Source organism: Trematomus bernacchii, unplaced genomic scaffold, assembly GCF_902827165.1.
Source record: "Trematomus bernacchii unplaced genomic scaffold, fTreBer1.1, whole genome shotgun sequence".
Taxonomy (NCBI): Eukaryota; Metazoa; Chordata; class Actinopteri; order Perciformes; family Nototheniidae; genus Trematomus; species Trematomus bernacchii.
In genome coordinates, this window is record NW_022987727.1 from 3,178,444 (window position 1) to 3,206,424 (window position 27,981).

Genomic DNA, 27,981 nt, shown 5'->3' on the forward strand with positions numbered 1-27,981 from the left:
CTCTTTTTATATCAGATACAAATAAATCATGCCTTGGAGTCAATTCTGAAAGCCACATTTATTCAGTTTGGAGATTGTGTTTCATCTAGTGAAGCACGCACACATATTTACATTAAAATTACCACAAAACATAACGCTACCTGGTCGTTTCTGAGCTCAGTCTTCAGCTAGGTTACATTACAAACACTGGTATAATTGCCACCAAATGTGTTACCCATTGCCTTATATTGGGAAATCTGCAGGTTTGTACCACTTTAGATAACTTTAAGAATATTTGTTTTGGGTTACATTTTAAATGATTTTCTTCTGCTTTTAGAGCAGGGCTTATCACAGATTCATGTATAGGTGTGTGATAGTTGGTTTGCTTTTACTTTTGCGTGTCTGCCATGGAAAAACAATACAAGCAAACCTGACAAGCTGTCATGAGGAACACACGTTTTTTCTAGTTGAATTGTGTTGTTTGACACGACTGAAGGGTCTTTGTTACATCAATTCGAGGTTAGAAATGAAAGATTGCATGAGGTGTGGTGGCTTGTTGCCACCACACCTGGTGCCTTCTCTTTTCTACGCTCAGCTTGGTGGCTATTACGGAGTGAGATCGTTTTATTGGACAAGCCCCTCTCTGATATTTGGGTGAAGAGAGAAGGTCACCGCAAGATGATGAAATCATTAGTGTGTTTTGTAGTGTGATAACTGTACACCTTTATTTTCATACAATCGACTGAAGAGAACTGACTTGGAAGTTGAAGCTCTACATTGGCCTGGCATCCCCTCTCTCTTCCATCCCTCCTTCATTCACCCTACCTCCTCCCTTTATTTACAAGGCAGCCATCTTGTTCTACTCTAATGAGGGGACATCTAACTGCTGGGATGGAGGGAAGGGGACGGGTCACTGAGATATGTTAGCATTTTGACACATTTCCCGAGAGCAGTATTTGAACCAGACATGTAAGCTGATTAGCTTTCTGCTTCCTCTACATAACCTTTTTTTTCAGTGTGATTTCCCTGGCAGTGGTTGATTAGAATTTACATTTTAGTGACATGTTAAAATTAGATTTATTGTTCTAATGGAAAAGCTTTGTGATGTACAGTGTAAAGTTTTCTTTCTTTTTTAAAATCATTTCATGATTGTTGAAACTGGATGGATAGGAAATATACAATGCTAGTAATGCAATGTCTCCTCTTTGGCTTATGGATTATGGAAGTGATGCCGTTTATGTCATACACCAATATGCTTTCACTGAATGGACAGCCTTTTTGGTACCAGGCACACCTTCCCAATCACAGTGCCATTGATTTATCATTTTTATATGTCAAAAAAATCAGAAAATTCTTATGTTTCCAATCATTTCTTTGTCTGTTTTTATTTAAGACTGACCATAGAAAAGTATGTGCTTTAAATAGATGATATATGAAGAAAATATAATCTTAGATGTATAAAAAAAAGGGGCATTCTGACTCAAATCGTCATATTTGACATATGTTACTTCTGAGAACTTAACAAAGTAACACATTTTATTTACTCAAACATTTCCCAATCAGATAAGGCTATTTGTGTGATAGTACGGGGCAGTTAAAGTTAAGAATCAGCCTGCAACCACTTCTAGGACATATTCCTCTATCAGCAGGGCATCAATAAGTGCAACACAGCTGTGATATCAGTAAAGTTTGGCTTAATGGACATAACTGAGTTATTGCAAATACATTTCACAAGTTTATTTATTGAGAAACACTGAGACTTTATTGGTCACCACAATTAAACATTTAAATAGATTATAGTAGTAGCCCCAAAACTATTTATCTAAAAGTCAATCTAAAGATAAAAAGGTTCTCCTCCGGAAAACAAACATGCAACACTGTACTTCAAACACATCATTATAGCAACACGTGCACAACATTGACTTTGAAATCCAAAAGTTGGTTTATGAGGAAGATGGATTTGATGTACATTCTGCTGCGGATAAAGGCTGCTAATATGAGAACACATTTGGATTTAAAGCTCCCACAAAGTAAAGAAACTGCTTCCTCTTTCAGACTAATATTGTTCTTCACCCTGCAATGCATCATATTAACTGCAATGCTAATCACTTTATTCTGTATCTCATGAGCAAACATGTGTTTACTCTCCAATACCAAGAAACATTCAAATGTCACGTAAGACATAAAATAACATCTAATTTGAGAATTTGCATAGGAATAAAGGTCTGGACATACACTGGTCATTTATTTATGATTTGTATCACTCCAAAGACTGTAGACAGATACCAATCATTTGTTTGCATAAGGTCATGCATTATTGGCTGAGAGTGACGAACAACACATATAACAAAGAAATACACATTATCAAGTATTTAAGAAGGCAGATATAATATAAACATCACCCACCACCATCAACACTGCCACTTCTGCTATTTATAAGTGAATTGTAAGTGTCCATCAATGTTGTATAGTTTCACAGTGCATGGTTATGGAAAAGCTTATTGTCCCTTTAATGTAACTTATCTTTACTATACCATAAAACACGTTAGGCTTAATAACATTGTCTAAGTTCGGAAGTCCTTACCATGCATAATGTAGGAGGGGTGTATAACATTATAGCATTCTTGAGCTGAGGCTTAGGAAAGGTTATATACAAGAGGGAAATACTTGCCTCATCATGGCTAAAAACACACATACTGATGTCCACTGATGCAATCAACAAAATCCTAAAGCCACCAGTGTACAGGTGTACAACAAGAAGAGCCAGCGGACAGCGATGATTCTTTCTGTTCCTTAGTTCTCCGTTTGACTTTGTCCATAAAAGGATTTCCTGCTGTCACGTAGCATCAGCTCAACAAGTTGTATTGCAGAGACATCTCATACATTTTTACTCAAAAGTTGGATTTATCTGGAGGATGATAAGGAGGAAGAAAGTCAGAATGCCCTTTGTTTTTTTATTTGAAGGTGAGACAGACGACTTTGACTCTGGTCTCTTCCTAATGTCTGCTTTGCACTCCAAAAACAACTTTGATGGGAAATCCTCATTCCGGCAGATTCTGTAAATAACTTTCGAAATCTATTTCCATATTGGCAGATGCCTGACTAGAAGACAGAAATACACACATGATGACCATTAAACACTGTAAAAGCAACATAGATATAGATTGTATGCATAGACGGAAACATTCAAACCTACTTACTCATTGAAGCCAGGGAACTCCCCACTAGCTCCACTTTCCATGTCTTGCTCCTGCTGGCCTAAAGGCTGCTGGAACAGATTCCTGAAAAAAACAGTAAAAAAAAGCGCTTTCAACAATCAATATTAACTGTTATTATTAGTATTATTAACAGTACGCTAACTATGGCCAATTGGAGAAGGTTCCTTCAGTCACTTAATCAAAGGACTAGTATTTGCGCAGTATTTTCTTTTCCATGAGACTTTATGGTAGATGGTGTTGCATAACTAATATGTAAGATAAGTACATAATGAGACAAATGACCAAAACACGAGCACAAGAAGAAATTACATAAAGAAGCAAGTTTACCACCTACTCTTGCAACATAACATTCACAGACATCACTAAAATATTTAAATGGAAGACATCAACTCCTAAAACTCCTTAACATGACAATAATTTAAAACCAGGGAATATGAATGAGAGGAAGTTAGTTGGTAATATGTAAATAAATTGAAAGAGAGAAAGAAAAGAGAAGTGCCACTTACACAGGGTAGATATTACTTGGTGGGCTTACAGCGATGGGGGTCATACTGGGAGTCACGGGGATGGCGGGGATGGCTGAGCTGCCCTCTCTGCCCTCTCTGCACACACAAACATGTGACCTTACAGCCATTTTACTCTAAGTGCATCAAATGATATGGTTAACTTATAAAATAGTCCCTTACGTGCCAACTCTAGTCTGGAGAGACACAGGGATGTAGCCCCCGGGGGTTGAGGCTCGAGGCTCTGTTAGCAGGAAAAAACAATCAGTTATACTTCTCACTTAAGCTGAAGAATAAACACCTGATGTGTGCATGAAGACCATTACCTGAGTAGAATCTTTTGAATACTTCATCTTTAGGAAATGCAGGATACAAGTGTGTGATGTTGTTGATGTCCCGGATGCTGTCACCAAGGTTACGGATATCAAGATCTTTCTTGGTGAAGGGCTGGATGTTCTGGATTTTCTGTCCCCCATCTAGAAGAAATGAGGTCCAAATGTATGGTAAGAGTCTAAAATCAATGTCCGATCTGTTTTGATCCAGGATTTAGGATAGTTCAGGAGGACCGACCACAAAATAAGGGAGGGTTTGAAAGAATCAAATACTAAAATAAAATATATAAAGGTTATACTGTATGTATGCCAACACTTTATTTACTGTGTGCACCGTAACAGCCCAAACAGAAACTTACTGTCAGTAGCAGACACATATGCAATGGTGATGCCTCCGATCTCAGAGTCACTAAATCGAAGCAAGAAGGTCCCGTTGGGCCTGTCTTTGAGAATCAGGTGTAGATGCTGCTTCCCAATGAAGCCAAATATAAGCCTAGTGGAACACACACTTGTAAATATTAACAGACTGTAGCAGGTTGATACTATCTAATATCTAAATATCTAAACAGCAAGGGAGGTGTCATCACCCTTCGCTCCAGTAGGTCTTTAGGTGCTTCTTGCTCAGTTCCATCACTCCTTCAAACCACTGCCAGAAGGTGAATGTTCGGCCCGGGAGCACCTCCTGTAAGATTGAAACTGCACCATGAGATGTCAGTGTGTGTGAGCCTGTATGTCTGTGCAAGAGGACATACACCTGCGTTTACCTTATTGAACTGGCCCCAGGAAACCAAAATGTTGCTGAAGTCGTCGGCAAAATCTGGCTTGTCAAATATCTTCTGGGCCAAGAAGTGCTGGTTGTAATGGTCCAGATTGTGGCTGGTCTGGACCTCAGAGGTGAATTTACTGTTGAGAGTGCTGTACATCATCCTCCAGGGCACGCGCTCCTGCACCATGAACGGCACTCTGTCCTGATGACAATAACAAAGAGGCTGACAAGGCGAGAACACTCATATTCATTTACATTGATGTCAGGGACTAAATAACCGAGAATAAAGTGAAGGGACATAAAAGCAATACAAATAAATTACACATATTACACTTACTGATTCGGAAAAAGCACAGTCCCATATGATGGTGGCCAGAGCGTTGTTGTCTTGACTACCATGGACAATGACTACCACCGGCAGTGAGATCATCTATAATCAATGACAGTTGTTAGTTTTATGACATTATTGTTGTCAGCTCACTGCTGTAATGTGTGTCTGCTGACAAATGATATGCCAGAAAATTGGATGCCACGGTGTTAAATGGAATTTCAAACAGGAAAAAGCATGATTATCTAAAGGCCCAAATCCCATACTTTCGAAGAGCAACAGGATGTATAGAACAGTTTAAAACCGACAGAACAATTTATATGTCAAACCTGTATCCTGTAGGGAGTGTCACAGCCTGTGATGGTGATCTCTGCTGAGAAAAGGAGAGCAAATTTCTCCTCTGTCACAGACTCCGATCCCCTTCTGTCGGCCCTCTTGATCTTCTTGATGGACTGTTAAAGCAAAATGAGGGTTTGAATTTCTTGACAAATAAACAATTATCTAATCTAGGCTGAGAAATTAGGGTTGAATAATACCATGTTCCTGAAGGTGGCACACGTGCTCTTGCTGACTGCGTTGTGTTCCAGGATGGCTGTATTGTTGATCAGTTCCCCAACATTATCGCTGCAGGTAACAAAACAAAGAGTGTCAATGTCCATTAATTAATAGAACCCATTCTGAAATGATATTATATTATTATAAATTAAATATTTGTTAAAGATAGCAGAGGTATAGAATATCTGTTTGCAGTGTGCAGTCTTCCATGTTGTGTAAATATGACTCACCCGGGTACACTGCCCAGATTCCTGGCCTGCATTTCATTTATGATCTGCGCCTTCAGCACAACAGGCTTCCCAGAAGCAACTTTTTCCCCCAGCAAATATCGCACTGTTGTACAAAACTTTGACTGGGTCTTAATGACCTGAGGCGGCTGCTTTTCCACCATGAGAGAGCTGAAAGAGAAATCAGTTAAAGGAGTGAGGAAAAATGCTTCCTGTTTGGAAACAAGTGTTAAAAGTAGAGTAAAAAGGAAGGGAACATTTTAAGATAAGTAAATGTACTTTTTTCATAGTTCTCCAATGTAAAAGGAAATGCAAATATATACAAAAAGAAAGCCATGTGACTGAGCTACCTTTGGATCAGAACCTGCAGAAGTTTCCCCAGCCTCTCCTGGAGCTCTGGGATTGGTTCCCCTATCAGCATTAACTCCTGTCTCAGCTTCCCATTCACGCCAAGCAGCTGCTCACACCTAACAGATACAAAGTTAAAAGATAGTCAGGGAGCAATAAAGAAAGAACAAACACAAAAACGTAAACTCATATGATTGTCACAACCTACAGTATTTCCTACATGATGTGTTTGCCAAAGAATATGATGTTTTAAAGCGTAAAACCAAAAATCATCAAACTGGTTGGTATTTTCCCAGTGGGGTGCGCCTCACCAGGTCTGCAGAGGGTGGAGGTTCTCGTCAAAGGGATGTCCGATGGTTGCCTTGTGCTGTTCCCACTGCCACGCCTTCAGTCTGCTGATCAGTCGGGTCTGACATTGATCCAAACAGTCCACACACTCCTTCAGCAGCTGGAAACGATTCTACAACAACCCACATCCAAACACATTACACTTTCGCACGTGGGCAAACACATTGATTCATGTCTATGTCATCAAAACACATCATGCATACACATCATGCATACAAACACAGACATAGTAAATACATCTATACCTATCCAAGACTGCATTTATGCATCAACTGTTACATTTATATTCTAATAAACGTATGAACTGAACCTTCTAAAATCTCCAAATGTAAATTTGAAAACAAACACAAAGTAAATCTGCAAATATTATACTGTACTGGTCAGAATATACACACATTTGACACCTCAGTATAATCAGTATTCTTTCATAAAATAGAGAAAATACATCAATGAATCTATTTTAGAAAGATAAGTAGCCTCAGACTGAAATAATAATCAAGCAATATCCCTCTAAGAAGACAGTAATGTTGGTCTGAAGCCATTTCCAAGCTCACCGTGGCCAGTGCTTTCACGTTGTACTCCAGCTTTTGGATGTGATTCTGGAGTTTCTGGATTTCTGAATTCTTGGGATCCATTCCATTCTGTTGGATCGGCCCTGTGCAAACAATCAATAACATCATATGTTGAGTCCAAACAAACAGAAATTAAAAAGCAGACAAACAAATACATGTAACCATGCATTACGCGAAGATGAAGCAGGGCGTTACTAAAGAGAATCTCTGTGTTCAGTTTACCTTGTGTTGCCTAGTGTTTGTGTCTCTCACCTTGTAAACCCTCACAGTTCTGCCTTTCCCAGTTGAGCTCTTCTTGCAGCTGGTGCATCTTCTGCCGAATGTCCTGGACCTCCAGCACCTTTAGAACCAGGTGGTCTACATCCTGCATGCTGGGAAACGAGTTCTCTCTATTCTGGTGCTGTTGGTACTGTGGAGTACTGCTGGGCGTCTGAGGAAGCTAGACACATAGAAGTGCACTTAATACACTTACAGTATTGTTTGTGGGGTCAGAACAAATTTAACAAAATGATGCTTCCACTAGTTATATTAAATAAAAAAACAGATGAATTGTTATTTTCACGAATCTCAGAGCAGAACAATAAACACTAAAGAGACATTTCCAACTGGTGACTGTTAGCATACTAAAATGCACACATTTCCCTTGAAAATGTCTTGAAAGAAGGCTGTAAAATAGTTTGTAGTAGTATGCCTTTCACACACTAAGAAGAGGGCTGTAGTTAAACTAAACACAGAGCGTATTTGTTATTTGAAAGATCTTACCGTGCCGAGCAGAGCCCTCTCCTTCGCCAGGATTTCCTTGACCATTACTGCAAATCGTAGAGGCTGCTGATTAAGCATTCTCTGTAAAGCAAGCATATTACAAATCCTTAAAAACAATCCAAAATACCACTGTGTGGCTACTAGTATTCAGGTAATGTCACTGACAAAACCTTTTTTTCCCCTTAGCTATCTTGTCAGTATAGTGTACAGTATGTGGGTTTTTATATTTACAAGAAGTACTTAAAGAATGTTGTGGGCATCTGTAACGATTTCTACCCAACAAACACAATAATCCCATACATATGAAACCATCTTCGTGGTTTCAGCCATATGAGCGACACAAATCTGCTGCAACCACTGGCATCTACTCAGAATTAGACATGTGAAGAATGTAGACCGCAACTGCATTCAATCTAGATTGCAAACAGTATGGAGACTAACACTGTGAGAGGGTTTCCCTACCATGTTCCTGCTGATCTGCATCAACTTCATTCTGTCCACCACGTTGGCATTCTGCTGCGAAATGGATTGCAGCATGCTGATGGTCTGGTCCAACAGAGTCTGAGCCTGGCTCTCCAGATCCACCTTTTCCAGTGCAAAGTCATCCCTGGGAGAAGAACACACACACACACACACACACACACACACACACACACACCAATGCATATAGATCCACACAAACACAAGGCCACAGACTAAGAAAGAAACATTAAGCATACGCATGAATATTGTGTACATCTGCAAGCATGTTCATGTTACTTTATAAAGTGTGTGCACATGTGTTTGTGTCATACCATCTTTGGCTCTCAATCCATTCAGCTAAAAAATGTCTGACTTCAATGGGAAAGGCGGTTGGGGGATAGAGGTTGTTGACCGTGTCATCAGACAGGCGCTGGATCATCTGGGACATGTGTATCCACTGGGCCATGATCAAGCAGGGCTACACAGGTCAAAGTAGAGGACATTCTGTATAACTTGTCAGTGTAAACAAACAGGATGTGTTTTGATAAAACTCACCACACTGGCATCAACAGATAAGGCAGGCGTGATTCTATGTTTTTCTTATTATCAACAAATCCCATGAAAACCAACAATTCATAAGACTGTATGCTTTCCTACTTTCCTATCCTTTTTGCAACACTACCAAGCAAATTTATTCCTCCCTAAGATGTGAATCTTTAAAGACTGCTAACTTTATTTTTTATTTCAATATTCTCCCGATGTGCTGCCAGCAAGGTTTCAAAAAAACAAAAAGGACAAGTAGAGCATTTCCATTTCATGAAATGAAGCAGCCAATTAAAAAGTATTGCATTAAAATAGGTCACTTCAAGCTGGAACAAGCTGATGTGATACGTTCAAACAATGTTGAATAAGATATATTTTTTACACCACCAGCATGGCCAATGTGGGATTCAAACTGCAGTTCCCATGATAACGGTTTGAGAAACACCCTAGCTCATTTATATGTTTAAAACGTTTTGGGAGATCAATGAAGTTATTTGCCAGAGAGTATTACTCTGCGTCAGGATTCACAGAAAACATTGGTTTTAGTCTTTGCACAGGGATTTTTGTTAGTAAAAATAAATGTAGTTCAAAACCACTGCATGTACAGTAGATCAAACAAAGGTTTGTAAAACACCATAGCTTTGGGGAGACAGAGATAGATGTCTTTAGTATGTTGTTGGCAACAAGCACATACTGTATGCCCTGTGAGCCTTATCAGCTTCCAACATGTGGGGAGAACCACATACTGTTCAAACTCAAACCGTCTGAAAGCTTGATATCTGTCTGCAGTCTGAGTTTTGTGTTTTGTCATGTGTATGCTGAAAATGACTTTCTGTTTATTTGGTGATCTCTGTTATGTCTGTGTGGACAGATTTCACATTATAAAGTGTCTTTAATTTAGTCAGAAAGAGAACATCCGGCCAAATAGGGCCAGGGGCGTATAAAGTCATTGTTCAGTATGTCATAAAGTAAGTCTCGTTAAATATCAAAGTATGTCATTAAAAGCTATAGTATTGTAAGTCATAAAATGTAATCTTAAAAAGTTAATATGTCATTATGTACAGTATGGGGGTTAAGTATCTTGCCTAGGGACAACATGTAGAGAATAAAGGGAACAGGGCTCAAAGCATTTACCATCCAAATGCTATACGGCCATCTCACTACTGAAAAATAAAAGGTCATAAAAGGTCATACTATAATAGTTTATTAAAATAAATGTACAGTATAGCATGTAATAAAAAGTTATTTAAAATAAAATAGAAGTATATAATTAATCAAATAATAAAAACATGGTATGTCTTAAAGATATTTTTAAAAAGTAATTGTATGGTTGATCATAAAGAAATGCCATAGAAAATATCACAGTAATTTATCATAAAGTGGTCACAGAGGTCACACAGAGGGGGGGCTGTAGCTCAGGAGGCAGAGTGGTCGTCCAACAATGGTAAGTCCATCCATCCATCCATCTTCTCCCTCTTATCCGTGGTCGGGTCGCGGGGGTAGCAGTTCCAGCAGAGAGCCCCAAACTTTCCTTTCCCTGGCCACATCAACCAACTCTGACTGGGGGATCCGAAGGCGCTCCCAGGCCAGTGAAGAGATACTGGTCCTAGGTCTACCCCTCGGTCTCATCCCAGCTGGACGTGCCTGGAACACCTCCCTAGGGAGGCGCCCAGGTGGCATCCTTACTAGGTGCCCGAACCACCTCAACTGGCTCCTTTTGACGCGAAGGAGGAGCGGTTCAACTCCGAGTCCCTCCCAGATGACTGAACTTCTCACCTTATCCCTAAGGGAGACGCCAGCCACCCCGCGGAGAAAACCCATCTCGGCCGCTTGTATCCGCGATCTCGTTCTTTCGGTCATGACCCATCCTTCATGACCATAGGTGAGGTTAGGAACGAAAATGGCCCGGTAGACAGAGAGCTTTGCCTTCTGGCTCAGCTCTCTTTTCGTCACAACGGTGCGGTAAAGCGACTGCAGTACCGCTCCCGCTGCTCAGATTCTCCGGCCCATCTCTTGCTCCATTGGTCCCTCACTCGAGAACAAGACCCCGAGATACTTGAACTCCTTCACTTGGAGTGGACAGTCCATCGGTTTCCTGCTGAGAACCATGGCCATACCATAGCTCTGCCTCTACCATAGAGGGCGGAGTTGTCGGGTTCAAGAGTTCCTCAAAGTGTTCCTTCCAACGCCCTAATGGCGCGTTTCCACTACACGGCCTCGCTCGGCCCCGCTCGGTATGGCTAGGCCTCGTTAGGACTGGCTCACTTTATGGCGCATTTCCATTACAGTTTAGGAACTGGGGTAGTATCTATAGTAACGCAGTGTAGGCGGAGCCGTGACGTCATCTTCAATGAGAACCCCAGAAAAACAACACAGCCGTTAGCTGTTAGCACTCAGAGCTCACAGCTCCTCATATATGTTCAGAAACTAGACAAAAGTTAAACAAGTACAAACCACAGACTGCCTGTGTCATGGTGAATACAGTCGCTGCTTTATTTATGTCTGTATAGGCCGTTGTTGTGAGTGTGGACGGTCGGAGCATATACTGCGTTAGCTTAGCCAATCTCCATTTAGAAAACACGCATTTTAAAAGGTTTTCGCCTGCCGTCTGTCTGCAGACTTGTCAAAGCATTAATTCATGGTTTTTACTAACCGGTATCAGTATGTTGTTACTTCGGCATCATTTTGAAACGTGTATTACAATTAAATCACGGTCAAATATGTCCATCTTGTTGTAGTTGTAGCCCCCTTGCCAGCGATCCTCTCTCTAGTTTAGCATACTCAGCCCGACTCAGCCTCGTCGTCTCTGGCCCTAGACCCACGATTTTATGAGGCCAGAAAAACTGTGAATTAGGACCCGCCGGCCGGTACTAGGCCAAGTGGAAACGCAACCAAAGACGGGCCGCTGACGTCACAGCCCTCTTAAACCGTGCTCCGCGCTGTAGTGGAAACGCGCCATAACACTCCATCAGTTGAGGTCAACAGCGTCCCATCCTTACTGTACACAGCTTGGATGGTTCCCTGCTTCCTATATTCTATAGGTAAATAGATAAATAATTTTAAAATAATTTTTAAGTAGCAGCCAGATGAATATTAGGGATGTTGTTTCAACTGTTCAGGTGTTTAACAGATGTTGTTTCAGCAGATCAGTTGTTTAACAGTCTTATTGCCTGTGGTATGAAACTGTCCCTGAGTCTGGTGGTTTTAGTCCGGATGCTGCGGTAACGCCTGCCAGACGGCAGCAGACAGAACAGTTTGTGGCTGGGGTGATGGGGGTCTTTTATAATCCGGAGGGATTTCTTCCTGAGCCGCTGGGAGTAAAGGTCCTCCATGGATGGCAGCTCCGTCCTGGTGATGTTCTGTGCAGATTTTACCACCCTCTGTAAAGCCTTGCGATTGAGGGCGGTGCAGCTGCCGTACCAGGCCGTGATGCAGCCAGTCAGGATACTCTCTATGGTGCACCTGTAGAAGTTGCAGAGTATCCTGGAGTCCATGTTGAACCTCCTCAGCCTGCGGAGGAAGAAGAGCCGCTGTCAAGCTTTTTTGGTGATGGTGGTGGTGTGAAGAGTCCATGTCAGGTCCTCAGTGATGTGGACACTGCTTCCTGTAATCCACAATCAGCTCCTTGGTTTTGCTGACGTTGAGATGGAGGTTGTTATGCTGGCACCAAGATGTCAGGTTTTTGACCTCCTCTCTGTACGCCATCTCGTCGCCGTCGGTGATCTGGCCGATGACGGTCGTGTCGTCAGCAAACTTCACGATGGTGTTGGAGCTGTGTGTGCACTGGCCATGCAGTCGTGTGTGAACAGGGAGTAGAGGAGAGGGCTGAGCACGCAGCCTTGAGGGGCTCCGGTGTTGAGGATCAGGGTGGAGGATGTGATGTTTCCCACCCGCACTGCCTGGGGTCTGCCCGTCAGGAAGTTCAGGATCCAGTCACAGAGGGTGCTGTTGAGCCCGAGGTCTCTGAGCTTGATGACCAGCTTGGAGGGCACAATGGTGTTAAATGCTGAACTGTAATCAATGAACAGCATTCTCACATATGTGTTCCTCTGGTCCAGGTGTGAGAGGGCAGTGTGGATGGTGAGGGCTATGGCGTTGTCTGTGGACCTGTTTGCTCTGTAGGCAAACTGCAGGGGGTCCAGAGATTCAGGGAGGGAGGAGGTGATGAAGGTTTTGACTAACCGCTCAAAGCACTTCATTATGATGGAGGTGAGTGCTACTGGGCGGTAGTTGTTGAGGCTGGTGATTTTTGTCTTTTTGGGGACAGGAACGATGGTGGAGTGTTTGAAGCATGTGGGGACTACAGACTGCAGCAGGGACCTGATGAAGATGTCTGTGAACACCTCTGCCAGCTGAACTGCACACACCCTGAGAACACGGCCAGGGATGCCATCAGGTCCAGGAGCCTTGTGTGGGTTAGCCCTTTTAACGGATTTGCACACATCTGCCCTGTTTAAAACAAAAGGGCAGGGCTCCTGATCCTTCTGTGCCTCCACAGCCTGGTTGCTCTCAAATCGTGCAAAAAAACTGTGGAGAGATGCGCACGTAGACACTCCCGCAGCACCCCCCGCTGCTCCTTTGTAGTCTGTCATTGTTCTTAGCAGTGTGCGAAAAAGCACACGTCCCACCGTCCGGGACGTGTTATTTACAATGTCGGACAAGTAGATCTTTCAATTGACTTGTCCGGCGGACAAGTGACGTTTTTAGCCCTCATTTATTGACAAATTATTGATAAACTCAGTTTACAAAAGGCAGAACTCATTCGCAAATTGTCCGTGTCCGCCATTGTTCGTTTAGAAATGTTAGTTTCGGTTCTGCTTGTCGATTCCTGCATCTCGCCGCTTTCTGTACTGTTAGACGGGGCGGGGCGGGGCGGTGCGGGACGTGTAGCACAGTGGCAGGGTTGGGAAGCAAAATTCGGTTCCGAGTAGGAACAAATAACAATTGTCCGGTACCGGGATTAATAAGAGCGGACCGCAGCTCTCTCTCTCTGCTCCGGATCATCTGATCGCTGCACGGTGCAGTTCAGCGTCTCTCTCTTTCCCTCTCTCTTTCTACACACAGCGGACCCGCTGCCCGTTTAACAGCCTAATCTTTGTCAAACTTTCTTATGTTCTTTCTTTAACACGTAATGAAGGTTATTAAAGCTCCCATGTCATGCTTTTCCGGTTATTACCCGTCCCCTTGTGTGTTATGAAGGTTTTTATGCATGTAAACGGTGTGCAGAGTCAAAACCCTCAAAGTACACCCTGTAGCGAGTAAAACTCTAACACAGAAAATACCTCCCCAAAACGCCTCGTTGGAGATACGTCACTGCCCATTTGAGTCTTCCATTTAGTTCCGGGTACGGCCTGATGTCATGCGGTACCCGGAACGAAATGGACCAATCCCGAAGAGCTATGGCCACACCCAGCGGCGCTGGCCGCACCCTCTGCCAGCCTAACATTTACTGTTGGAAGCTCTGGTTCAGTTCACAATCGATCCAGTCATGCCACTGCCAACGACCTGTTTCCTGAAATGTGAGGAGAAATCTGAGCTGTTTGTCCTACCGACGGAAGAACCACGACGAAGTCAGTGGTTGAAATGTCTTTTTAACACTGTTCCTCCAGAGGTTCGAAGAACCGGCATTTCACAGACGAAAGCTTCCAAAACATTGCCCAGTTTGAGGCCGGATATGCACAGCTTGTTTGGACCGTTTGGAGCAGGGGAAGATTCGGGTACACAACCTGTAAGTTTGCATTGTTATTTGTGTATTTATCAAACAAGGTATCTACCACGACTGTTTAAATGTGTAAACATGTTTCGGACTGCTAAGCCAGTGCTAACTGTGCTAACTAAGTTGCTAGCGTTTCCATATATCAACTCCAATATTAGCAGATCGCCTTACATACATGTTCCTCATAGCTGGATAATGTCTGCATTCACACACGAAATAGTCATAGACCGTATACTCCTGGTGATTTACCGTACGGTCAGTCGCGAAACGTAATTACATTATAGCTGGCGTAGCGTGTATCCTACCGATCTAACCGACGGAGCTAGACCTTAGTTTGGTCGGAAAAACATTTTTGTTATGCTACGTTGCTAGCGTTTAAATATATCAACTACAATGTCAGCAGATGGCCTTACATGTTTGTCATGGCAGGAGAATGTCTGCAGTCACACACACGGAATACTCATACAGTATACTCCGGGTGATTTACCGTACATTGTGACAGTACATGTACATACTGCATGTATAGCTAACGAGGCTAGCTGTATGCTAGCGCAAAACAATGTATTCATGCAAGTTACAATGTATGACCGAACGTAGCAGAATACCGTATAATATTGCAATTATAAACACGTTATTGCTAGCCTAATATGAACCACTAGCTTTTGTTCATAGTAGTTTTATTACACTCCATTATAGTTGCCGTTCCTCCAAGCTAACGTTCATATCGTGTTAGCTACCAAGGTAAACAAAGCTAGGTTAGCTCTCTTTGCCCGCTCACAGACCCCCAAAGGACGGCCTAGAGACCTCCAAGAGGTGTCCCTGAAATGGGGACTCTGTTTATTTCACACTTCCAGCAGAGACAACGGGGAAATCCCCTCTCTTTGCCCGCTCACAGACCCCCAAAGGACGGTACATTACAGTTGGCTTTCCTCCGACGCTGATAGCATGTATAGCTAACGAGGCTAGCTATACATGCTAGCGGGAAACATTGTATGACCGAACGTAGCAGACTACCCGTAGAATAATGCAATTATAAACACGTTATTGCTAGCCTAATATGAACCACTAACTTTTGTTCATAGTAGTTTTATTACACTCCATTATAGTTGCCGTTCCTCCAAGCTAACGTTCATATCGTGTTAGCTACCAAGGTAAACAAAGCTAGGTTAGCATATTAGCAGGCAAGCTGTTCATTAGATAGATCCACACTCCTACCAAAACTACTACTAACGAATCTAAAACAACTAAGTTTCTCTAATATTTTGTGATTTGCATTTTATTTCGTCCAGCCAGCTCCTGCCGGACAATACATGACTGGATTACCACACTGAGGCATCGTCTCAAAAAGCCCCGGCTGCTATAAGCAAGATGCCGACAACGGGGAGGAATGGATGATATACCGTGTATATATGTATATTTACGTTCATTTTGTACATTTCTAAAAATAAAGTTTAATGGAAATACTTAGTAGGCCTATCCTTTCTTCCCTGAATTATTTGCTCCTATAACATATCATTCATATATAGCAAACCATGATTTGATTTCTCATCAAACAGTAGTAGTTTATAACGGGTAAAAATAACTTACTCTTTGTTATGACCGGCTCGTAGGCCACAACGGAAAGACAAGGAGACATACACGAGTTTACAAAACCACGGCACATTTATTGTGGTAAATGCAGAGATAGGTGGTCAGGGGAGAGGATCGCTGAGCTGCTTGGAGGGAGAGAGGGGCCGCCGTTTGACTCCGGGCAGCTGGCTAGCACCTCGGCTCCGGCCAGGTGTCCGTGATCGCGCTGATTAGCCTCTTCAGCTCCACCCCATCGTAAGACAAAGGCCCTGGGGCCGTCACACTCTTCTATAACAAGAGTTGTAGGTACAGTTCGGTTAGTTGGCGTATAAAATATACGGCTGTACCGACGCCATGATAAGACTGATGTTCGGCTGAGAGCAGCCGTTTAGACATGGGCGCAGCCTCTCTGGTGGTTGACTAATCAGAACAGAGTGGCCGAGCTGACCAATCGGAGCACACTAGGCTCACAGGGAGGGGGGGGCAAGAGCTCCAACGAGTCGTTTAGTGGAGAGAGTGAATACTGCTGAATACACATGCTTGACAGAGATGCTGTATGTGAAACCAATGTGAGTTTGGAAAATTGCACAGTATAAATCTATTTTAGTATACCTCAACAATGTAATTATGATCAGTGGAAATGGCCATGACATGGGCCCTTTAAGCGTTTTAGCTCCTACGTTGTTAATATTGACGCCATTTCCTTTATGAAATAAAGCAGCCTCCCTGTCTGTGTCCTCGCGCTGTCCTCACATCCCCCGACCCCCAGACTCGGAGGAGCACAGGGATGTCAGTATTGTTTATGAAGCAGGGTATAGAAAGTACATTGAAATGAAAATACTATTTATTTACAAACAGTGAGCAGCTGGGCAGCTGCAGCATGTGTATTGCAGGACATGTGTAAGCATGCAAGCGTCTTTGAGTTGTAGAAAAGCGCTAGGCCTATAGGCTATAAATATAATGTATTATTATTATTATTATTATTATTATTATTAGGCCTATGTGTTGGACATGTGTGGTTGGACTCTGTCTCACAGGCAGGTTGCAGTGTAACATCAGAGGAGACTGGGCCAATTGTACATTCTCAAACTGCACCACATAGAACTAACTAAACAATGCAGAGATTATTTTTATATAATTTTATTCAATAACCGTAAGAAATTAAACAGTATGAAGTGATTTGTAAATAGGAATACAGGTTTGACTTAATGTTTTCATAAATAGGTTTTTCTCCCAGTTTGTCATGGGACTTATTTTTACCCTCTCAAATAACCGGAATCGAAAAGCAGAACCGGAATCGTTAAAATCCAAACGATACCCAACCCTATGTGTGATGCAGTAAAATCTTACCGCTCACTTACGTTAGCGGTGTCGTAAAAAACGTGGGAAAATGTAAAATACGTTGGTGAAGAAGAAGATTCCAGTGGCCCCAATTTTGAAGTGAAAAATGTATTCGGACAAGTAAATTGCCAAACTCACTTGTCCATGGACAAGTACTCTCTAAAAACTTTTTCTCACACTGGACTTGGTAGTTTTTTTTTTACCAGCTGTTCTGTATTCACCTTGCAGGTGCAACTGTGTGGCTTTTATCCTGGATAAAGTGTTTAAGTCATGGATGTTAAAAGTTGAACGTCTTCATATTTGTCTAACATGATAGTTTACTATTCAATCATGAAGTATGACGCTGCGCTGTCAGTACGCTTGTCCATGTTTGTGAAACCCTGGTTGATTTACTGAGTTGATAACCAGCGTCGTAGGACCACTTAGCGAGATCTCGTTTGTTAGGGTTAGTTAAGATAACTCAAACATATCCAGGGTCTGTTTGAACATCTGTCTGAAATATTGTGTAGGGTTTCTCTCTGAGTGAAAGCAGAATGGGTTTAGAAAGATTTCCATGTACTGTTGTCAGTGTTTCAGGTAGAATGAGTTGCAGTCTGATTGTTCTCTGAGTTCTCGTCATCAGAGAAAAATGCAGGGCGTGTCAGAACCGGTCTAACAACTCGTGACTGTTTTTATCTAACTCTTAATAGCAGTGGCGGCTGGTGGAAAATATTTTAGGTTGTGCTGTGGAAATGGTGACCAAACAATACTAGGGCGGTAAACATTTTTTGAGAAAAGACCCCTTAAATTATGACTTCTGGTGATGTTAGAGGGGGGGGAAGGACAAATTGAGGCTTAAAAATATGAGAAGACTGATCAATACCTCCATAATCTTCAGTGTGGTTAGCTATGAATCTTCCAAAACTTCCAAACACCTTGTCCTGGACATAGTTTCTGCAGCATAAACTGTGTAACAGTACAGTAGGCCCACACAAACTGCAGAACACCAGGGCTTTGGGAACACTCAAAATTACTTAAAATGATTTAATTCCCATTTAACCTGTTAAGGGGCTTTTTTCCCCCGTTTTTTTTCTCACGAAACTGTGTCTCAGGGCTTCTTAAAATGTAATAAACTATTCATGTGTCCTACTCATTTAACGGGAAGAAACGCAGCTAACTGATGATATGAACCATGTTTACCGAAACAAAACACAAGTCTCACAAGAAGCGTCTAAATGAGCCCTGAGCGAAAAAATGCTAACGCACTCTAGGTATAAATCAATCGATATGCTTATCGGATATGCACACACAAGCTTAGCTAACAAACTGAGATTCCACAGATTCTAGAAATATAAGTATCATCACTGAGCGATCAGAACTCGCGACAGGGGAAGCAAATACAGACATCACACAACGTAGCTTTAGGTAGCAAAACACGGAGATATGCTCACCTTTTGCTGTTATTCTGATCAAAAACGCGAAAAACGCGGCTGAAGGTTAATCCATAGGTTAATCCAATGTGTCTGTCACTTTGAAAAATGGAATTATGGATCATCAATAATTTTTTCAGTCAAAAACTGATAATGCTAACTGCTAATGGTAGCTTCCAGAGTGTATGACAGCTTCATGTTTTGTCTCCTTGGATACGAGTCCAAACGACTCACAGACTGCACCGGGCGCTGACGTAGGCGCCCTGTGACCATCAGATTTGACGACGCTGATTGGCTGAAATTATGTTTCGGCGGCATAGTTTAAAGATAGCAACAGTTGGCTTCTGCTGCACTTGCTGCACTCTCGTCTGGGCGCTGTGCTAGCGCCCAGACGAGAGAGGGTAATGATACACGGGCAAGGCCAGGCAGGAAACATGCGACTTATCAGTAACTTTAGACATCGTAACACAATTTTAAACGAGATTTTATTGTAGATTATACATTTTACTGATACCAATTATATAATATTTACCTTGTTTATTAAAAATAAAAATAAAAAATAAATATTTTTTTTAATTTAAATTTTTAATGTGGGAAGAGGGGGGGGGCGGCGCCCCTAGCCCTAGTCTGAATCAGGGAGGTGAGGTCTGGCAGGCTGACAGCTACAACCTTGTCGAAAAGCAGAACCGGAATCCTTGAAATCCAAACGATACCCAACCCTATGTGTGATGCAGTAAAATCTTACCGCTCACTTACGTTAGCGGTGTCGTAAAAAACGTGGGAAAATGTAAAATACGTTGGCGAAGAAGAAGATTCCAGTGGCCCCAATTTTTGTCCATTCTGGACAAGTGAAAAATGTATTCGGACAAGTAAATTGCCAAACTCACTTGTCCATGGACAAGTACTCTCTAAAAACTTTTTCTCACACTGCTTAGTCCCGCCCACATGTTCCGGGTGTTACAGCCTTTGAAGTCAGATTCCACCTTGTCTTTGTATTGTCTCTCTACCCAGTCTCACGGCATTTCGTGTTATAGTCACGAAATTAATTTAATGTATTGATTCGTGTTCACCAACACGATTTTTGCATTTTTTTCGTGTCACACAGAACGATTTTAAAAGCAATGTATTTCTATTGGTAGTATGTTTCGTGCCTGCACCACGTCTTTCTGTCCAGTCGGGTCTTGGAAGACCGGAAGCTGTGTGGTTCATAAAAAAAATGTCTTACTCAATATCTTACCCTAAGCCTAACCCTTTTATTTTAAATAGTATAATGTCGGAGTTTTTTTGCCGTCCGCGAGGAAAAGAAATGGGGCCCAGAGCCTCAGAATACTGAAATCTGTATTTTTTAAGTCTCTTTTTCCTTCTAATTTGTTATTATTTACATTGCTTTTAAAATCATTCTGTGTGACACGAAAAAAATGGGGAAATCGTGTTGGTGAACACGAATCAATAGATACATTTCGTGACTATAACACGAAATGCCGTGAGACTGTGTTGTGTCTCTTTGCACTGCTGATAGCTCTCCGGAGTTCATACCTGGAATTCCTGTAATCGTCCAAATCTCCAGCTCAGTGCGCACTTTCAGTTTGCCACGCACCTCGCCGTTTATCCAGGGCTTTTGATTAGGGAATGTTCGTACTGAAACCTTCGGTACCACGTCATCGATGCATTTCCCAATGTAGCAGATGACCATGTCCGTGTGTGTGTGTGTGTTGATGTTGTTGTCCTCAAACACACTCCAATCCGTAGATGCAAAGCAATCCTGCAGTGCTGAATCTGATTCCTCACTCCATCGCTGTACTGTCCTTGTTATCGGTCTGTCCCGTTTAAGTTTCTGCCTGTAAGCAGGCAGCAGCAGCAGCAGTGAGATGTGGTCGGATTTGCCGAACGGAGGGCGAGGGAGAGCCTTATATCCATGTCGAAAAGGCAAATAAACATGGTCCAGTATGTTTCCCCCGCGCGTGTCACATCCTGGCCCTGGCTGATCGCCTCAGTCCCTCACCTGGTGTGTTTTCCTTTCCTGTTAATCCCCTGCCTGGCCTCAATGAGCCTCAGCAGTCCCTAATCATTACTCCTTTCCTGTGTATTTAGTCTTTGCTGTTGCCTTGGTCAGTGCCAGTTCGTCTTGTCTGTCTAGCAGGAAGTGCTCCAAGATACTCTCCTAAAGTAAGCTATAGTTTTAGCTGTTTGTACCAACTTAGTTGGTGTTTTTTTTTGTTGCTGCATAGTATTTTTCCACCAACTTAGTTGGTTGTTTTTCGTTGCTTCCAGTCTGTACATTTGTTTTATCTTTGCCTGTATTATTTTGCCTTTTGGATTAAACGCTTGACTAAAACCTTTTTTGCCTGGTTGTGCTCGAGTCCTATTTTTTGCTCGTGCCCGTACTTGTGTTTGATAGCGCGTCGGGCAGCTGATGTGTTGAAAGTATCTCGGCAGAACTTTCTTTGGTAAGTGTCCTTTGGAAAGATATTGAACCCCTAATTGCAATTGTGAATTAATGTTTATCACACCTGAGGCTTTTTATGTCAACCTCTATCTGGCTGTTTGTTAATTATGAAATGCTGACTTGTGCTTTGAGTTATCTCAAAGACACTGTTTGTAGCTTTGGGGATTTTCTATGTTAGCAAGCAGTCTGAATAGCAGATGTGTTTCAGGATAAGCCAAAATGAACTTCTCCTAATTGCTTTATGGAATGGCACAACATGTTAATTATCTATTTCCTTTAATAGAAGAATAGAATAGATGGATTTTGTTTGTTTGTGATTTGATAACTGTTAGATTTGCTTTCCACACTTTACCTACACTCCACGCTGCCAACACCCTAAGCTCTAAACTTTACGCTCTAGACTACATTGCTGATCAGAACCATTTACATATTTCATCATATTTTTGTTTATTGTTTATTGTGGGTTGAATACATTTGTTTAACTTTAAACCTTGAAAATCTGTGTGGTCTCCTTTGTTTTGTCTGAAATCGGGCGAACATTGAATTTCTAAAGATAATATCAACAGGTTGCTCTTCCACTTTGCTGCTTTTTGAAGTCTAGAATGATAAATGTAACATCATACTTTCATTTGATGGTTTGGTTTCATTGCAGTTTACTCCCTCTCAGTTTCCATTTATTGATCGGATATAGAATAAAACTCTGGACAACACCACCCAATACAACTTGGAGGGTCAAAGCTTTAGAAAGTGTAAACGAGCAAGTCAGTCCTGCAGAGAAGCTTCAACAGTAAACAACAAACAATCACAGTAAGAGCAAAGGAATTTAGACTTGTTTCAGATGGCTATTCAATGTGTTTTGGCTAGAACACAAGTATCAGTATGAACTCTTAGTATTGAGAGTTTAGAAGAATAAACATACAATGATCCTGTCATCCTCTTGCAGCCATCTTGGTCTCTTGCAGTTGAAGTTGTGTTCACATGTTGCGGCAGCACCTCAATAAGGCTGCTTTATAACTACAAAGTCCACACTGTTACTCTGGAATCACGGTAAAACCATGGCCAAGGTACAGGACATATGTCTGCCTCTTTAGCCACTGTTTACACACTTTCTTCAAACTGTGTTGAATGTCTATAATGTTGGCTAACACTGTGAATTACAACTACTCATATACTGTACAGTACAAGTATTCAAAATACCCAATGAATAAGACAACTAATGTTACTCGTATTTAACACAGAAAACCAACTTTAGTTGTGTTGTATAACGTTTTTTCTTTTTACTTTCCCTTTTTCACACACTGTACATCCTATTCCTATACATCCGTCCAGTGAGAGGGATCCCTCCCCAGCTGCTCTACCTGAGGTTTTGACTATTTTATCCCAGTTAAAATGTTTTGGGGGAAACCTTTTTTCTAATAGGATAAAAGACGATGTTGTATGCTGCGCAGAGTGTAAAGCCCATGAGTGAAATGTGTCATATTGCTGGTTCTAAATAAGTCAAATTGACTTGAAACAGGGTCAGCAATATATTCCCCTGATGAAGCTACACTATCTAATGTACTGAGAGTCTGCACACTTAGTGCTGACAATTTAAAAAAGGCAGATTTTCTTCGATATTTTCCTACATATAGGAATACATATATGTTGGATGTGTTACACAAGAAACCCAATGTTTTCGAGTTCCTATTGCGTACAAATATTTCCTCACAAGCAGGGACAAGAATATACATCTTCTTGTTTTTGCAATAATTCCTGGGGGGCTTTGTGTACTGCCGGAAAAATGCCAGGCCCAGATAAAACACAAAACTGCAACAAATTTCCTAAGGTCATTCCTCTCCCTCGTCCAACACTGCCTGTAAATAAAACAATGTCTAAAATAGGCAAAAATGGAATTCAGTGGGAGATCAGGAGCGTTTTCAATTTAAGACAAAATCAGGTACAAGGTCCTTCTGAATACGTGTATGTTAGTATTTATTTTCTCTTATCATTTGTTTTTTTTCTACATTTGGTACAGTTACTACATTGCCTTGGTAAGTCCACACAGGAAGTTTACAAAATATTACGTGCAGAAACAAAGGACCGTAACACAGGGGGGGGGGTCAAACGTCAGAGGTGGCACTCTAAACAGACTCATTGAATAGAATCAAATCTTTCTTTTTTTTAAAGCCCAAAATCCCAAATCTTTCTCTGAGGATTTAAATTGAGTAATAAAAACACGTAGCACCTTCTGCAAGCTGTTGATACACTAAATAAATATATATTTTCAACTTTAGCTACATTTCTTGTTGAAGATGACAGACTGTATAACTATGATCCTATCTGTTAGAGAAATAAAAATCACATGTCATGGTGGTGTTGTTGAAGTCACTGCATAATGGGAAGTCATACCAATACTGGGCACTTTCTACTAGCATTCTCAGAAATTAATTTGGGGGAATTTGACAATCATTGTGTGATCATTTAGAATTTGTAATGTCACAAAAGTCCCATAATATCAATACACACACAACAAGTTATAAATACTACAAATGCAGACTCCTTTAAATCAGCCTCAGGGGAACAGAACACAATGCCAGGTCAAATACAAACAATCATCTTTCAGAAACACAAACCTAAGTGTTATTGGACTCCAGTAGCCTTCCTCTAATGCAAACAATAAGCTTCAAAACTCTGAAAATGAAAAAAAAGCTGAGCCATTGAAATGTGGCTGCCAACTGACACTGTACTGCTTCACTTCCTCACAGAAAGCCCAAAGTTTACTTATCTGACAGAACGCATCGTACAAGTCATCTGCCGAAATATCATGTATCCAATAAGTGAAGCTGAACATCTATACATTATGGGTGAGATCTGCAAAAAGTGCTCTCTTGAATTCATCTGTGATTTGCAGGTTCAACATCCATACCCATTTAAACTATTCAATTTGATGTGAAAGAGAAAGCGAGTGTACAGTACAGTGTGGTAAGGACCTCAAAATGGATCTTTCAAGGTTGAGACACTGAAGAAACCAGAGGCTCAATATGAGCTTTTATTGTGTGTACAAGAAGCATTAGCATCATTTAAGTAGCCTATTATGTCATATTATCATTTTTATGGCACATTTTTCAAAAAAAGAGTATAACGCAGCAGTTAATACTAAAATATGAAAAAGAATATTCTACCTGTAAACTAATGACTTTAATCTGAAATCTTTAAAGCTCCCATGTCATGGCCATTTCTACTGATCATAATTCCATTGTTGAGGTCTACTAGAATAGATTTATACTGTGCAATTTTCCAAACTCACATTGGTTTCTCATACAGCATCTCTGTAACGGACCGTCTCCACAGCAGCGGTAAAAAAAATCTTGGAGGTGGGCGTATCTGAGGCTTGGGGATTTTTTTGCGATCAACCAATCACATGAATCTCCCGCCCGCGACATACGAAGCCAAAAAGCCCGAAGTAAACTGGATATAAACTCCCCAAAACAGGCGAAAACATACCACTGTCTCTGCCACCTCCCTCCATGCCTGGCTCCTCCGGTTTATATCCCGGTAGGTCTGGTCATAAAGCACCGGGTGATTGATTCGCTACCGCTAATTTCTCCTCCATTTTTTGGAATATGAGGAAATGACCTGCGGTCTGGCTCTCCCAGCATACACGCCGTTTGATTGGCTAGAGCTTGAACTGTCAGATTTGCGTACACGGGATTTGATTGGCTGACGCTTCCTCCTCAGCTTCAAAAGTTGAACATTGTTCAACTTTGGATCTTGAAAATCCTGAGAATCTCCGCTCACCTGCCCACAATGCATTTTGGCGAAAGCGAAAAAAAGTGACGTCACCCCATTCAAAGTGAATGGGCAGAAGCGTTTCAAGATTTTTTAACGCTGCCGTGGAGACGGCCCGTAAAGTATGTGTATTCACCGGTATTCACTCTCTGTCCTAAACGGCTTGTTGGAGCTCCTGCCCCCCCCCTCCCTGTGAGCCCAGTGTGCTCTGATTGGTCGGGACGTTGAGAGGCTTGATGCTGCGAGGAGCGAGCCTCTCTGCGATACAGCGAGAACAAGCTAAATTCATCCTGAGCACACACAAACACTCACAGCCGAAGTAAAAACAATAAGTGTGGCTTGATATTTAGTAAGAAGAAGGTTTATAACGCTGTGAGAATGGGTCTGCGGAGAGCATTTCTCCGCGATCCCAACGTAGTAGCCCGAAAAATGTTTACCCATTTAAACAGTCGTGGTAGATACCTTGTTTGTTTTAAACATCATAAATACACAAACAACAATGAATACTTACAGGTTGTGTACCAGAATCTCCCGCTGGTCCAAACAAAGTAGGAACAGCATCGTTCTTCAGTGCCCTACGCTGTACATATCCGGCATGAATCGCTGAAAGGTTTGTGAAGCTTTGTTTCGTGAAATGCTGGCAGAGGGTGTGGCCTCTGGGTATTCACACGTCACAGTACCCAGGAAGTAAACAATGGAAAATGAGAAATCTCCAACGAGGCGTTTTGTGGAGGTATTTTCTGTGTTAGAGTTTTACTCCCTACAGGGTGTACTTTGAGGGTTTTTGAAGCACTTATATACTAATAAAGGACTGGCTTATCTAAAGCTAGTTGAGTAGCACTTTAAATGTTTTAGCTCTATGAAACCTGATGTACTTATATGATTCTGTTTTCTTCTAGTTTGTATCTTCTTGGTCGAATGCACTTATTGTAAGTCGCTTTGGATAAAAGCGTCAGCTAAATGTAATGTAATGTAATGTATAAGGATAATTTGGTATTTAGTAGTTAGGGTTTAGGGTCAGCCTTACTGTAGTTTTGTAGGTTGTTAATATTACTGTATAAAACATACACATTTTCAAATCAAGACAATGTTTAAGTATACATATATTAAGTACTATCTGCTTGGTGTCTGTTTGTCCCTAGTGTGTGGGCCTTTATCTTGAAGCTCCGTCTTCCAGGAGTGTCTCCATTGGATTGTGTATGAAGATCATCTGCCTCTTGTGTTTTGTTTCACTTAACCCTCATGCTGTGGAAGTAGCAGCTGATCTAATTTAGTTGGGTCATGATTGTCCTCACCTTGTTGGTAAAAGCTTTTCAAGAAGTTCAGTCTGATTGTTAGGATCAGCTGGACAGTCTTCCTTTCCCTGGTGTACACTGCTGAACCTGGATGCCTTTCAAAACTGAGACACACAAGGAGCGTAACTAGCCCCACATCAAGTCTTATAAACACTTCACTTGTTTATGCAGGTTGGATACTATCAACATTAATTCCAGTCCTACGAAGATATGAATACGTGTTTAATCCTGTATGAGCCTAGCTAAGATCCTCTGAGCCACATCCTTGTCCTCTTTTAAATATCCAGCAATTTAAAAGAAATGCATACATATACAAAAAAGTATATTGTTTTGTTATTTTAATATCTTATTGTATGCTCTATTTTTGTTTATTTCTACATTAATGGTTTTATATAATTATGTTATTTTAGTGTTATTGTATTAGATTATTTTGTATTCTGTTTTGAAGCACTTTGTTATTATGTATGGCTAGGTGCTATACAAATAAAATGTGTTTTTATTATTTTCATTATTAGTATTGTTGGACTGTAGCCTATTGTACTTATACATTGTTCTCATTTTAATGTTAGTTATATATCATTAAACATCTTAAATAATTAAATAAGCATGTACTGGATGACAAAGCACAGCTTGCCTGATATGGTATTTACTAAATGTTATGTTTAATAACATTATATGAACTGTATTTGTAACGAATATTAATATATAACCAGTTCCAGTGTTAATGCCAATCATAAAAAAGAGATAAGGCTTTAACAGAAAACAATGAATCCTATTCAGTTTATAGGCGCAGGATGAAGGAGTTGATAAAGATGGTTGTTCCTTCGATCATTGCATAAGCAAAAACAATGATTAGCAGAACTCTCTTTAGCTGGTTAAAGTTGAAATAAATCCCGAGATAATCCCTATAAAGGATCGCATGACTGTAACATAATATAAATCCGAGAAACATTCTGCAAGTTTTTTTAACTAAACATGACTACCTCCTTTATTACGCAACATTGTTACTATTGACAAGGCCTTCTCAGCTGCAGGCCGCACACATTTACCAGAATCATATTCCTACGAAAAAACAAACAACAAGGACACTTACCTTCAGTTAAATATTGATTTCAAAACATTGAAAAATGCTGTGGTCCGTTTCCTCTTCGTCCTCCGCTGTCTCATAAGTATTCCGCTGGATCGAACACCCTACTGAACATTTCCTGCCTCCATCTCTCACTTTAATCCTCACATTTGTCCATTAAAAGCTGCACAGTTGCTGTCTTTTTAACCGAGGGCAAATTAACTTCTAGAGTGCCGAGCATTTGAGCACACCGAAAACTCCTACCAACGTATAAGTTTTACTTCCCTGTTACACACGACCAGAGGCGAGCTTTATTTCCTGCCCGTGCACGTTCAAGTTCACACATGACCAAGTTATGTCTGCCATTCAAACATCACGGCTGCTGTTTAATATGATGATGATGTGTGCATGTAGGCGGGTTCATGCAC

The 27,981-nt window shown here is 41.3% G+C and overlaps 1 protein-coding gene across 3 annotated transcripts; it reads right to left on the reverse strand.

Annotated features, from left to right (window-relative positions):
- Nucleotides 1–39: 39 nt before the first annotated feature.
- stat6 (signal transducer and activator of transcription 6, interleukin-4 induced) lies at nt 40–27,942 on the reverse strand. Of its 3 annotated transcripts, XM_034144921.1 has the most exons (21): nt 27,581–27,942; nt 26,488–26,591; nt 8,733–8,878; nt 8,401–8,545; nt 7,939–8,019; nt 7,429–7,615; nt 7,159–7,259; nt 6,568–6,716; nt 6,259–6,375; nt 5,912–6,079; nt 5,663–5,750; nt 5,456–5,578; nt 5,136–5,228; nt 4,797–5,000; nt 4,620–4,714; nt 4,392–4,525; nt 4,027–4,176; nt 3,884–3,944; nt 3,704–3,799; nt 3,180–3,260; nt 40–3,081 (listed from the first exon to the last, which is right to left on the reverse strand). In XM_034144921.1, exons 3-21 carry the CDS (start codon nt 8,864–8,866, stop codon nt 3,021–3,023), a joined length of 2,268 nt encoding a protein of 755 aa, XP_034000812.1. In that variant the 5' UTR covers nt 8,867–8,878; nt 26,488–26,591; nt 27,581–27,942; the 3' UTR covers nt 40–3,020. The 3 variants fall into 3 exon arrangements, with proteins under 3 accessions (XP_034000812.1, XP_034000811.1, XP_034000813.1); XM_034144920.1 differs by lacking the exon at nt 26,488–26,591 and having other exon boundaries at nt 27,581–27,941; XM_034144922.1 differs by lacking the exon at nt 26,488–26,591 and having other exon boundaries at nt 3,176–3,260; nt 27,581–27,941.
- Nucleotides 27,943–27,981: the final 39 nt, after the last annotated feature.

Bases quoted from the DNA above. Each gene is read 5' to 3' on its own strand.
- stat6 (XM_034144921.1), bottom strand. From the start codon at position 8,866: ATGGCCCAGTGGATACACATGTCCCAGATGATCCAGCGCCTGTCTGAT. The intron at 6,080-6,258 runs GTAGCTCAGTCA...TTTCTCTTTCAG, and splicing joins CTGCAGGTTCTGATCCAAAG to CTCTCTCATGGTGGAAAAGC. The intron at 5,001-5,135 runs GTAAGTGTAATA...TATTGTCATCAG, and splicing joins ACTGTGCTTTTTCCGAATCA to GACAGAGTGCCGTTCATGGT.